At 42.6% G+C, this 14,417-nt stretch overlaps 1 protein-coding gene across 1 annotated transcript in view; it reads left to right on the top strand.

Moving 5' to 3' along the window:
* shdb (Src homology 2 domain containing transforming protein D, b) overlaps positions 1-7,302 on the top strand; it is a gene marked incomplete at its 5' end in the record, with an annotated part of 21,121 nt that extends 13,819 nt beyond the window's left edge. The window contains 4 exons of the mRNA XM_083911249.1: positions 29-106; positions 873-1,047; positions 3,344-3,463; positions 7,066-7,302. Coding sequence (XP_083767375.1) covers positions 29-106; positions 873-1,047; positions 3,344-3,463; positions 7,066-7,252 — 560 coding nt within the window. The 3' untranslated portion in view covers positions 7,253-7,302. The remainder of the gene's footprint in view (positions 1-28; positions 107-872; positions 1,048-3,343; positions 3,464-7,065) is intronic.
* Between the last annotated feature and the right edge of the window lie 7,115 nt (positions 7,303-14,417).

The raw sequence follows: 14,417 nt of genomic DNA on the forward strand, positions 1-14,417 counted from the left end.
TCCTCCCCGCTCCCCTCCCCTCTATTAGAAATGAGGGAATTGTCGGAGTTGCCCTGGCCTGCCCCAGTGGGTCAGCTGGAGGAGGAGCCCCCCGCCAGAGAGCAAGGTGACCTCCCACCCGGAACACAACCCTTCCCCCTTCCCCGCCTTCCCTTATCACCCCGAACACACGCACAAGCAGGCACCCATGACCTTCATGACCAAAGCTGTTGTTTCACATCTGCTCTACCTCCATTCTGAACTCCATGCAGCCTGCATCTGCACCACCTGCAGTTGTCTCTGCCTGTTTCAGTTGTTGTGTTTTTTAAATTTAAAGCTTCTTACCACATTCACATCTTGCATCGGCCACGCATGAAAAGCTCCCTGTAAATTAAGATGTCTGCCTTGTTCATTTCAGGGTACTTAGAAGTGCTATGGTACACTTAATGTTTAAGTACAAGTTCTGCAGATTGAATTTCGCCAAAATCAGACACAGAAGGGGTAAATAACACTTCAGTCTGTGCACGTAATTTGCTCCAAAATAGAAGCTGTATCGGCAGGCAACATCAAGTAATCTGCAATATGGTCTACTGGAAGACAAACATTTGCACCAGAGATGGCAGGGAAGACGCCAACTTCCTGTCTCTATCTGCCCCTGGAGAAATGTTGATGATGGTAATTGTGATGATGCTGATAGTTTTGCAGTCTGTCAGACCGGGACCTGATGTCCTCTAGTTCGACCCATCTCTGAGAGGTCTCCGGGCTGCGTGCATGGATTTGCAATAGCCGGATGTCTGATGTTTACCCAAATCTGGCTGTGAGGTTTAATCCCTTTTGATCATAGCATTGTGTAAATACTCTGACTCACTTTTTCTGTCCCTGTCCGCCAACAGTGCAGTTTGACGGCGCAGAGTGGGACCGCTCCTCATCGCCCACAGAGCGTTTGCGTCCACCGGGGCCGAGGTCCAGCCCGCTGGCAGGAGGGGGGATGAAGTTTCGAATGCCGCACGAAGGCCTCACAATGGTGGGGGAGAGAGTGGACCCTACTCTGCCTCTGGAGAAGCAGGTGTATGTATGCAGCCTTCTTTTAAACTCACAGGAGCTACATTTACACATATCAGTTCTCGTGTGTCGCAGTATAGGCCACACACCAGTTAAGGTTTATTAAAAGCATGTCTCTTTTGATAGTTAATGTCTGAGTGTCACTGTTACCAGTCCTTTCATTACCTTGAATAGAATACAGAATAAAGAAATTGTCTGAATTGAAGAGTAGAAGTAAGAGTACTGCACATACAGTTCACATCAGCTGCAAATTGTAGCCACCATTTTGCACAAGATTGAATAGTTACACTTAATCAGGTGAAATATATGATTAACCAGGGATTTTGTCATGAACATTATTCTGAGCTTTGATGTTAAAAAGCCATCAGACAAATATAAATTATGCAATTATGCGCATGTAAATGCAATTATCATAAGCAAGCAATATCTGTAGGATGTACATGTCTCTGCATTTCTGCCATGTGCACGCATCTATCATACATTGTTATAAAAGTAATTTTGAAAAATTGTAGGAGAACGGGGTTGTGCTTCCCAAAAATAATTCCAAAAATCCATTTTACTGCACCTCTTTGATCCATGAAGGGCATGGACACATTAAAACTAAACGGCTGTGTGTTTCGCCTAAGCAGCGCTCATCAGAGCTTACAGAAGTACGAAAGGTTAGAATGAGAACTAATTAAGTCAGAACATTAAAAACACACATTTACTTTGCTCTTGTAATTTCAGACATCATTATTTGCCGTTTCTATTGTACATAGATGGCAGTTTTACTAATGAAATCGAAGCACATGACACCCTTTAAGCACACATGCACATGCGCACACATTCTCTCAGGGATGTTAGTTGATTATTATGCCCCATTACTTCCTGACGATCTCTTAAGGGCTGTTATGAGCTTTGTGTTTTCCCTCAGCTCTGCTTCAAACAGAGAAACAGCATCACCGTCAACCTGTAGCATTCCGCACACCTGACCAAGTAATGTCCGAGAAACTCTCACTATCATGGCATTATGTTGTGTTGGTCCCTAACAGTTCTGTATATCATTTTTTAATATGCTTTGGAGAAACACTTTCTGTATTTGTAGCCATACTAAAGGCATCTATGGATGGTTAGTCGGTTGGTAGGTTTTTTCTTTAGCACCTCCACAAGGTTGACGGTTGAAGTTTTCAGTGCAATTTCTCAACAACAATGGAAGGTCATATACAATATGGTATAGATATTAACTCGCTCCTCAGGTGAATTCTAATAACTTTGATGATCCCTTAACTTTTCATCTAGCCCCATTAACATCGTCTGAAATGTTAATTTCTCCAATACTTTGGTTTATGACCAAAAACCTGCAAAACCAAGGATATTTCAGCCTCGGCTGTACCTCATTTTTAGTGTTAATTATAATGTTAGCCTACTGTTGTGAGCATTTAGCTCAAAGCATCAAGTAATGTCCGAGAAACTCTCATTATCATGGCATTATGCTGTGTTGGTCCCTAACAGCTCTGTATATCATTTTTTAATATGCTTTGGAGAAACACTTTCTGTATTTGTAGCCATACTAAAGACATCTATGGATGGTTAGTCGGTTGGTAGGTTTTTTCTTTAGCACCTCCACAAGGTTGACGGTTGAAGTTTTCAGTGCAATTTCTCAACAACAATGGAAGGTCGCTATACCATTCGGTATAGATATTAACTCGCTCCTTAGGGTGAATTCTAATAACTTTGATGATCCCTTAACTTTTCATCTAGCCCCATTAACATCGTCTGAAATGTTAATTTCTCCAATACTTTGGTTCATGACCAAAACCTGCAAAACCAAGGATATTTCAGCCTCGGCTGTACCTCATTTTTAGTGTTAATTATAATGTTAGCCTACTGTTGTGAGCATTTAGCTCAAAGCATCACTGTGCCACAGTGCAGATTCACAGAGACGTTTAGCATGGTTGTGGACCATGTTCTGATGGAAAGGCAAGCATCAGTGTGGGTGGACACAAATAAGAGAGCGCACTCCACCATGGTGTTATGACTGTTACTGAGAATTTACTGCTGTGATGATAGAAGCCAGAAAATGAGTCTGTAGAAACTGCATTCGTACTACTAATATTTACCTCTTGTCATCATTTCACCCATGAACTAATTTTCAAATGTTTCGCTATAATTATCAATTAATGGAATCAAATCGATAAAATAACACAACAGTTTCTTTGCCAGTGTCGACATCGAGCGGCAAAAGGTGTAAAAATATGTTGGAATCGCTTGCGTTCCCATTTTAACGTTTTTAAGGTGTTCGTTTGTGTGTTTTGTCTGTCAGATGGTACCACGGTTCAGTGTCGCGGTCGGAGGCAGAGTCGCTGCTAACGCTGTGTAAAGAGTGTAGCTACCTGGTGAGGAACAGTCAGACCAACCGCTCTGATTACACCCTGTCCCTACGGTAAGACAGACAGACACATGCACACACACACACACACACACACACACACACACACACACATAAACACATACATACATACACTGATCTACCACAACAGGGAACAAAGAACCTGAGCACCTTCAGTATTTTCCTATAAACAGCGTTACAATTTGATTGCACCCATTTAATTTTTTTTTTGCCATATGACTGAGAAGTGTGTGAGGTATGTGTGAAGCCACCTGAATTCCCGATCTCATATTGCAGCCTCCTCCTCTCCATCTGTCTCTCCCTCCTCTGTTCTCCTTCCTTCTCCTCCACCGTCACCCCCATTCAAGATCACTGCCACACTGATTCCTCTCTCGATACTCATTTGCAGGGCACAATACTGCTTATCTGGTCAAATCTCTCCCTTGTAATTACTACCATGATCCATCGTCTCAGCCTCACACCGCCTTTCCATCGTCCCTCTATCCTCAGCCTATCCTTGGCCCCTCTCTGTGGCCCCAGCGGGCCCTCTAAGTGGTAATCAGGCAGGTAGAGCACACTTCAGTGCACACATCATCCTCCTCATAATCACTAATGAATATGAATTACCTTCTGTGGGCCACACAAGAAGGGAACTCGCAAGGGAAGGGAGGGGGGAGAGGGGTGGTGAGGCACTGTGTTGTGCTGACATATAAACAAGCTCATGCATTACTCATTTACATGAGTAGAGTGGGTTTGACACACACACACACACACACGCATAGTATGCACATTTGCTCAAGCAACAAGGTCACTACTGGCACTGGTTTCCCGGCTGGTGCATGTGAGGTTTGGAAGAAGTGGTATCTCTTGTGAAACCGCAAAATCTATGAACCTTACATTATTTTGGTTAGTGAGAAGGTGACAATGACCTTCTCTAAAGTAGATTCAGAGTCTGAACAAAACAAAGAACAGCATGGCACAATCTGAAAAGAGTCAAAGCTGCTTAGACTTTTAATCAGCTTAAAGGGAAACTTCAGTTTCATACAGCATTTATTTTGTAGGTTTTGGCCGTCATTCCAACCAGTAATAGTAACCTCAAGTTAGTTGCTGAGATCCAGGAAGACAGTATGAAAGAAACGAGCAGTCCGATGATCTTACAGCTTCCCGATAAGCTAAAGGTATTTGGAAGCGAAGACAAAGGCGAACGGTAAAATATTACTTAGACTCATAAACATCCATCACAGTTTAAAGACTTTGACCTACTTTCACCGTCCTTACTGTCTACAGTTGTGTGCACACAGTTTCCCTGTGCAATGAAGGATTTTTATCAGTTGTTTTTAAGCGTGTATGAAATTGTCTGCATGTTTTAAATGTGGGTCTGACCTTTCTGATACAACTGCGCCACAATGTTAAGCCGTCCTAGTTGTGATTTCACTCAGAACTCCGGCATTCCAGAAGCAAGAGGCGTTGGCGTCTGAGAGACGATCCACACTATTAATCAACCACTTAAATCTGACCTGACCTACAAACTGCCAACTTTGTACTTTGTACATTATTAGTAGCACAAAAGTAAGTAGAGGGAAGGACAGAGACGGCTTGCAGCACCCCACATGTGTGTGTGTGTGTGTGTGTGTTTTAGAGAGGAGGAGAGAAGGTGGATTATTGCACGCAATATTGCTGTAAATGATTAATAATTTAGGATTCTTTGAACGCTGCTTTGTCACTTTTTGACCCTCCTGTGAGTCGACTCGTGTATCACTACCGTGTCTCATTCCACCTTGCCGGCTTTCCCTTTCACACGGACGGTGGGGCGTAATAAAGGTGCAACAGCAAAAGGGGCTTATGTCTCACACATTCTACCCCTTGTCCTCCATTTTTGTAGTCAACACATGCCAAGGGACTATAATACCCTTGAGTGTGACCTTGTGTCAGATGTTTTGCATCAGGGACATTTACTGGAATGTATTCTTAAGGGCTCTTGTATTCTGTTTGTGCCTGGAGGGGGTTTATGACTGAAAGCTTGTGTATGTCATTAAATAGCATGCAGAAGTTGTTTTTTGTACCACTTTCAAAGCCTTTCGGACAGGTGAGTGGTGGACACTTTAATCATTTATCTCCAAACAGCGTTTTAGGTAATATAGTTATTAACCATTGACTTGTTTGATCGTCAGATATCAGCAGTAACTTTGCGGGGTCCTGGCTTAATACGGAATTTGCGGTTTATGAATTTTTCATAGCTGAAACAATTACTAACTCTTCAATAAGCAGCAAAATATATAAAATTGTTCACCGTGACAAGCGCTACTCTCAGGGCACACTGTGAGTGTATTGAGAGGGGACCGTTATTAACTTCAAGACCTCCGTAGTAATGGTTACAACAGTTAATAACCCATAACTCTCTTTAACAGGGAAAAACATCATAGCACACAACAGTTTGGGACACATAAACAATTTATAACACTAATTATTGTACATTTACAAACTAACACATGTTATATTTCCGAAAGTAGAAAAAAACACTTTAATAAGGCCCAGTCATGAAAAAACTATGAAACCGCCAGAATCTTATAAATACTGCACTAGCCCAAGTACAATACTTTTTTTTCCTCTTTCTTTTGTCTCCAGTTTGGTTGTTGGACACTACCTTCATGATGTCAGGACAGCATGTGCAATAACAACCTAGCTGTCCACTAAATTATGTGAAACAATGCACTTTAATCATTGGGGTGCTCCTTGAAAAAAAGTGGACCACACCTACTCTAAGATTACACAGCAATGTGGACCATGGGAGGAACGATGAAGGCTGTTTAATGTAGACAGCTCCAAAGTGAGTCAGCACTGAGACAGACAGGCCTGCCAGATTTAAACCAACATGAATATTTATGGAAGAGTGCTCACAGGTTCTAATGTACCATGAGATACAAAGAGCCCCCAAAACAAACGGGACTGGATAAAAGCATGCTGTCAACTCTGAGCGCTGACGTGATAAAGCAGCTGGCTCTCAGTGCTCTGGAGGCCATTGGGATGATCATAAACTGCCTTTTGTCGGCTGTTTGTAGTCACAGTGAGTGTTTTTCGGGGTCTCACTGCTCTTCAAAATTTAATTTGGTTTACTTGTACAATGACAATTATGGTGACCGATTTCAGCCCTTGTCTTTCCCTCTGCTTCTATAATTAGACAGGCATCATGACTGGCCGGCTGGCTCTTAAAGGGGAAGTCCTGTCATGGGCTGCCCGGAACTTAAAGGGAAGGAACCAGAGTTGTTCTCTCGGCTAAGCCACTTTCTCAGTCCAGCGTTCGTCTTTCTCACTCTCTCTGGCTTTGTCTGTTCTTCCGCGTGCTATTACACCACTCATTCATCCATCATAATGTCCCGTCTCTCCTAATTTGTGACACAGTGTTAAATCTTGGTTGGCAGCGTGTCCTCAAAGTGCAGAAAAAAAGAAGTGAACATAAATCCAGGCTGTCATTTCCGCTGTCATTATGTGACAGAATGTGTGGAAGGCTGCATGATGTTTTATGTGCCCCACATTTCATGTCATCCCTCTTTTTCTCTCCTACACTGCTTTCTCACTTTAACATTGGATCTCTCCCGCTCTCTTCTATTTGTCTCCTTCCTTTCTCAATCTGTCCTTTCTGTTTTCTCTCCTCACAGAAGTTGCCAGGGTTTCATGCACATGAAGTTCACCCAGTATAAAGATGGCAAGTACGTGCTGGGACAGAACAGCCCTCCCTTTGACACCATCCCAGAAGTCATCCATTTCTACACCACACACAAACTTCCGATCCGAGGCGCCGAGCATCTGTCTCTGCTGTTCCCCGTGCTGGTGCAGACGCTCTGACGCTCTTCCTGGACTTCCACGTTTGATTGTGATCGGACACGTAAAAAAATGAATGTTTGATGGGATCTTCCAAGAGGAGTGCCAGTTCTCTCTTCTCGTCGGACTGGACTACTTTTGATGATTCAACACACCAGGGGCTAATGCCCTCCTCACCCACCACTGCTGTTGTACCTGTGCCAAGTATCTCTAACATCCGGGGGATCCATTCACATGAAATGCAATACCTGAACTTTAGGCCACCTTTGCTGATCCTCCTCTTTCTCTTATCTCGCTCTTGATGGGGCTAACTTCAGGATGTGAAATTTTTCCCCTTTCATTATTACACTTCCCACATAGCTGACTGAAAGGCAGAGGAAGTTAGCAGAGCTGTCGCTGGAAGAAAGTCTGAATGTACGGATGCCACAGTTTACAGGAAACCTGCAGGAGATTTAGATTTAATTACTGCTGTTTCACAAAAATCACCTCATTGACACTGGTAAAAAAAAAATATTGCTGTTGTTGGGTGAAAACCTCACTATTCATATTTTGTGGATTTTTGATGTTTCTATGAATCAATAAATGAAATTGTACTGTATAAGATGAGAAACCTTTTCATCCTCAGGCTCGGGAGACCCTGATGTAAATGTTGGAAAATTCAGATTTAAAAAAAAAAGAGATAGGTAAAAAGAAGATATTTTGATGATATAAGGTTTTTACCAACAGCAGTTATATTTCAGATGCTTTTCTACACACCTGCTACTTTTCACCCAGTCCGTTCTGCACTGTCAGTTGAGGATTTGCTTGACACATCTTCATGTTACTTGTTGATTGTTCATCGTGAACAGACAAGCTGTGTTGTATTGGTACTTGTGTTGACCTTGGTGACCTGTATCTCTTGTTGGTTGCTTACGTTGCATTTGTTAAACAATGCTGAGTTTGGTAAAAAAAAAAAAAAAAAAAAAACTGCTGTCATTGTCTTTTCACTGACTTGAGCTTGGAAACTGAGCTGTAGGCTACATCTGAAGCGAAGAGATGCTAATAAGGAAGCACACTTAAACAAACTCAAACTTTGTGACTGTTGACCATGTTGTCACACTTCCTACATTTTGAGCGCAGATTTTTCAGCTCGCCAAGTCTTTACATGCTAGTTGGTGAGTTGTATTTGAGTTTAATGCTTGCCATCTGGAATGGGTTCCCATGTCTGCTGCCTGGTTGCAGTGTTGTGTGTTAAAAACAGATTTTAGAGGAGAGCCGACTTCTACCAAACACATCTATGACCATTAGAAATGACAAATGGAAAAATTATTTAAATCATTGCTTCATAATCCAAAATGAACTGGGCTTTATTAATTATTGTTGTTATTATTATTATAGCCATTTTCTGTTTCTAATAAAAGATGACAGGGTGTATAATTTGCCCGCTGCATTGAAGCATCTCGTCTCTATTCAGTGTTTCTAAAGAATGTTGATTCTGCACGCAGATCTTTATGTAGATCAGTGGTTCCTAACCTGGGGGCTGGGACTTCCACAAGGGGTTTGGAGATGAATTGTGGGAGGAAATAATGAAAAACTAAATTCTGCCACACAATGTTTATTTTCAGGCAGTTGTATGGCGCTTGCATGTTTGTTCACCACTCTAGATTTTGCAAAATGAATCAAAAACAGTTTGAGAAGGAAAAATCCTTTTGGTCTTGTGTTTTTAAAAACCCTAACGTATAGGTGATCACATTTCAGACAATACACTCATAAGACTCACCCAGAAATCAGGCAAAGAGGCACAAAGGACATGGCAAGATTGCGTGCTCCACACACTTAAATGCACACACATTTGCTTCCCCTCATCCATTGACAGCAGGGTTGGGAGGGAGAGGGTGAGGACTGGGGGTGAGGTGTGGCTGAGGAGGGGTAAGGCAGCCCTCATTATTTGGGCTGTGCCGCAGTGAAAAGCACTGGGATTGCTTTCATTACTGAGCCAAATGAAATAGTAGAGGCTGATTACCCGCGTGACGGAGAGAGGAGACGAGCTGGATAACTCTCTCTACTGGGGAAAAACGAGTGAAGGAAGGGGAAAAAACAGGGAAGGAGAAAGACGAGGGAAGGGAGAAGGAGCAGGGAGAAAGAGGAGGAGGAGGAGGAAGGAGATGCAGCCTGGCTGCACTTCCCCAACGAGACTCCAAACAAGTGTGTGTGTGGGTGTGTTGGTGTTTGTGAGTATAAGAGACGGTGACATGGAGGGGAGGCGGGGGATGCTATAGTCTCATTTTTCAAACAAGGCTCCCTGGGGAGGGATATGAATAATAACGACAGTGGCAATGCAGCATGTAAAAATCAAACAAATATCAGACTCTCATTTCTCTGGCTTTTGTATAGCTCTTACCTCGTCTCTGTTTTTTTTTCTGCATTTCTGTTTGCTAATGTCTAGACTGAAGGATACCTAACATAAAGTTCTGTTTTTACGAGCTTGTGTGTGAAGTTTGGAACAAATGGCACTGTCCTCCCAGCATCTTATGATTCTGGTGTGTGTAAATTGTGAAATATATATGAGTGTGTGCAGCTGTCATATCAGAATCGGAATGTGTGTAATGTCAGATCTTGGGGGGGTGTCAACGCTTATGCGGTGACGGCAGCTGTTAATCCATTAGACAGGCTTGGAGGAATGAACACCTGTGATCACCGCAGAGCCAGAGAACATGTTAGGAAACCACATCACATGCACACGCACACAGACTTTTTGACATGTGTCAGAATTTAGAGTAAATAATCAAGTCAATGATGGCTGAATTCAGTGCAGGGTCTTGGTGTTGTGCATACTGACTTACTGGAACACTTTAACTGAGCCTTAGTCAATGTGATTAACACATGATTTTCCTTTATGGCAGGTCAAAATATAGTCAAAAAGGACTATTATCTATTGTCTTGACAAGTTAGTGAGTAAAAGAAGCAGAACCAGAATAATATATATTTTTTTTAAATGAAATACTTCACCCTTAAATGGATCATTTGCATGTCAGTTGTAAGTGTAAACTTAATTTCTTGAAGAAAATGTTTTTGTCGCATGCCTCCAAGGGGAACGACAAATCCAAAAACACCCACATTAAACAACAGCAAAAGTACATCAAAATATCAGTTTGCAAACCCTCACACAACTCACTTGTAAGGTTTTAGAGTCTATGCATGTGTTTGGGAAGTACTGAGCATACCACTGGATGAACAAGACTTGGATTATACTGCACAAGTCGTGTAAATGGACGTTTATAAATATGGACCCCTATTTCTTCAATGCATCAAGACTTGATGTTGTTGGAAGTTCAGAGTTATTGATATGGTTATTATAAGGGTGAAGCAGCAGTATGTTTGACATTGAAATGGGACACTTATAGATATTAATGATTTCTCTGAAAACACATCTATTCGACCAGGACGCTAACATAAAAAACACATTTTGATCTCAAGAGACCATTGAGGTTAAAGGTCAGGTGAGACAAAACATATAAAGGGAGCTCCATTAAAGAGCTAATCCAGCAATTTAGCACTGCAATTCCATAAAGTTTGGGGACTTGCAAGAGACAGATTTGTTGCTTATTTATTTGTTGACTATTTGTGTAGGTGGGATTTGAAACTTCGTTGTCAGAGGCTCTTACACGAGTTGCACACTTGAAGTTTATCATGGGTGTCTCCCCCGCCCTCTTTCACACAACACACAAGCCTCTGGGGCTGCTCGCATGCACAGAGGCAGGGAATTAGCCAGCTGTGCACACACACTCAATGCCACAAGTGAAGACCCGGGACACGCATGTCAGACTAGAAGGCCGCCATCGTCCTTCTCACTTATCCCCTCTCCCAGACACGCTAATCCCGGCAGTTGTGGCGGGCAGGCGTGGAAGAGCTGGATTGGAGGTCAGTGTGAGCAGGTGTGCGCATGCCGTCAGGCCGTGCCAAAGACTGCAATCAGAGAGGGTTTGGAGAAAAGGCAGCTGCTGTTTTGGGGATCTGGTGAGAGGGAGATATTGACGGGAAGAATTTTGGGAGAGATTGCTTATCCACTTCTGCCACCTATCTGTTAGGATGGCACTGAAGGCGTGTTGCAGATATCGGCTACTACAGTTGAATCAGGTATTCAACATCTCTTTTGCGAGACTTCAGGGTTCAGCAGAAGAAATAGATACACAACAAAACACACCAGTTGGACAGGCAAATTGGAAACAGTCACACACACAATTCAAAAGAGGTCAACGCATTGAGATGTAAAGAGATAGAAGGCAGTCTTCCCAGGTTTAGTATTAACTTATGTGCTATCATGAGTTTACCAAGCCTGGTATCTGATGCTTTCCCTAGAAAAACCTCTTTTGTTCTGATATAAAAAACATATATTTATCTAAATATAGAGCTCTGATATAATTGTTATGCTGTTCAACAAATGAGTTTCTAAAATATTTAGTTGATTCATTAATTACTCGTTTAAGCAACAATTGCCAACAACAATTCGGACAACTAATTGATCATTTAGGTGGCTGCTGGTTCCAGCTTCTTAATTTCTGCTTTTTCTGTTTCATCATTTTATGTTGAATGTATTTGGGTCTTAGACAAAAAAAAGCAATTTGAAAACATCACATTACATTCATCACATTGGGCTCTGGGAAATTGAGATTGGAGATTTTCTTTAATTTTAGTAGCCAAAAATGAATCAATTACTCGAAGAAAAATAATTGAGAGACTAAATGGTAATGAAAATAAATGTTAGTTGCAGCCCTATAATGCAAACATTTGGTTCAGGACTCTCATATAATAAGATATAGAAGCACTAGACAGGAGAATAAATGGCAGTGGGGTGTTGAGGAGGATGCTGGGAAGACTGTCGACCAATCCAGGTCTCAGCCAGCTCCTTCAGATATCCTCCGACGGCATGACCTTTGCATTCACTCCCCCCAGCTTCTTCGCAGCTGCTCCCTGGATAAAGCCCTCTGATCCCAGGGAGCTCAGCACCAGAGTCTTCACTCTCTTTGTTCCACAAGTAATTACGCTGCGTCACAGAGCTGTGGAGGTGAAGGTGGGAAAGGAGAATCATCACACACACCACATGAATGTGTGCCTCCTCTGGTGAGATTGGTACAACTCAGCTGTAGAAGAGAGAATGGCTCCGGCGTGGGGCTCCCTGCGTGAGCAGGCACCTCAAATGGGACCCCTCGCCGCTCTCCGCCTGGCCCCACTCCGCCTGGCCCCACTCCACTTCCGAGCTGCTTCAAAAAGGGACTTGAGAACGATAGAAGTGTCTCATACTGGCACATTCAGTGGCTCGTACCAGATGGAGTCTTTGTTCCATTTCTCAAAAAAAAAAACATGGATGCACGCACACATACACTTACAGACGTCTGTCTGACACATGCAAATGCACACCCACACACAAGCATGCACACTTCCTCACCACACAGCAGTATAAAGCCAGGATCATGATGACAGGGGGTGGTGTGATTCTCTTGTCCTCTGTCGTGTTCACGTTAGTCATATGCAAATCGGCATTGTGCAAAGAGAATGACACAAATCCACCATGTCTAAATCCTCAAAGAAGACCGGTGACGGCTATTTAGTTAACATGATTTATTAAGGTGATTGACCCAGTTAGCACACAGCTATTAAACAGTGTTTGTTTCAGGTGGACAAATCTGTCATTGTTGAAATTTGAGGACATGAAGAAGATTAAAATCAAAAGGAATTTATTAATGTTCACTGAACATCATTGAGGTTTTTTTAGACAAAGGTTGTAGGAAAGGATGATGAAACATGAGTCTGAGGATGAGAGCAGTCAGGATGGGCAATATTTTAGCCTCATTTCAGTGTGTCTTACTGAGATCCCTTAATAATCCTCATTTTACCATGACTATTTACGGTTTTGATCAGTTATTTCTGTGTTGTCAGTGGATGATTGCCTTTTCCATGCGTTTGTTCCACTGATTGAACAGGATCCTTAATATATAATATTTGTTTAACATAATGTTAGATATTCACTCAGCACTGTTGGAACCTCTTGTGTTCGTGTAATCTAGAAATGAAGCAGAGTTCAGTTTTGACCGATCTTTCAAGGATTTGTTCTTAAATATTTCCAGTGAAAGGTACATCTGGTGTTACTGGAAGGTTTTTTTAAATGTGGTTTTTATCATGCTCTCTCCTGTTATCTATTTTCAGTATCCTGCTGGGAAAATGGCTGACAGGCATTCTTCATCCCACCTGCTATCGGGTTTACAGAAATACAGCCAGAGCGTTTTTTCTAGAATGATAAGCCAGTGTCTCCAGACCATACTCCAGCACTGACACAACACTGTGGAGATAGTTCTGGCTATGCGAGACTGTAGCCTGCCTGACTCATTGATCGCCTATCTGACTGAGGTTTGAAGTTAGAATCTAATCTGACTATGGCTCTGGATGAAGTTGGCCTAAAAGCGTGAGCATGACAAAAAGGAGCAGACGAGAAAGATTCACTGACTACATATGACACTACAGCTTAACATTTTTCTAATGTTCCAGTTGGCATAAGGCCACCACCGTCATCCCTGGCTGAATCAGGAAAAAGAGTGTTCAAACATTTGTGACAGGAAGCCATCAGTGACCTTTAAGCTGGAAAGGCTTGTCTGGTATTGCCTCCTCGCTGTCTTTTTTCATCAGATATGGAATTGCGGAGCAGAGACACATCCTTTAGCTCAGGTGAGTATGAAATGCCAGTCTGTCAGCTCTTGTCTGGTCTTTGCTGTGTAACAACAACCTCGGCTGTAATCAGCCCATCTATCGATTTAAGACAAAGTAACCTTCACTGCTGCAGGTTTGTCGGAACAAAAACAAACACATAAATTGAATATCAGCATCTAATGGCGCACTCACACTGTCCTTCCGTACCGGGCCAAAACAGGTTTTACGGGTAAAGCCTAGTTCGTTTGACCAGTGTGAGTGTGAGTGCAACCGCTCTGCGCCTAGCTGCAGCCAACTTGCCGGCCACGGACTGTTTGGGAGAGATGGGCTTTTGTAAAGCACGTCTGCACATGTACGAGCATGAGCGTGCGCACGTGTACGAGCACGAGCACGAGGCCTACGGGCTCTGAAGACATTTTATGTGCGCCTGTTCGGACAAATAAAAAATAAAAAAAGACGGACCATGCGCAGACATTTAAAACAATGGCGGCGAAAGGTTTACGTTGGA

Source organism: Echiichthys vipera (genome assembly GCF_963691815.1).
Source record: "Echiichthys vipera genome assembly, chromosome: 3".
Classification (NCBI taxonomy): domain Eukaryota; kingdom Metazoa; phylum Chordata; class Actinopteri; order Perciformes; family Trachinidae; genus Echiichthys; species Echiichthys vipera.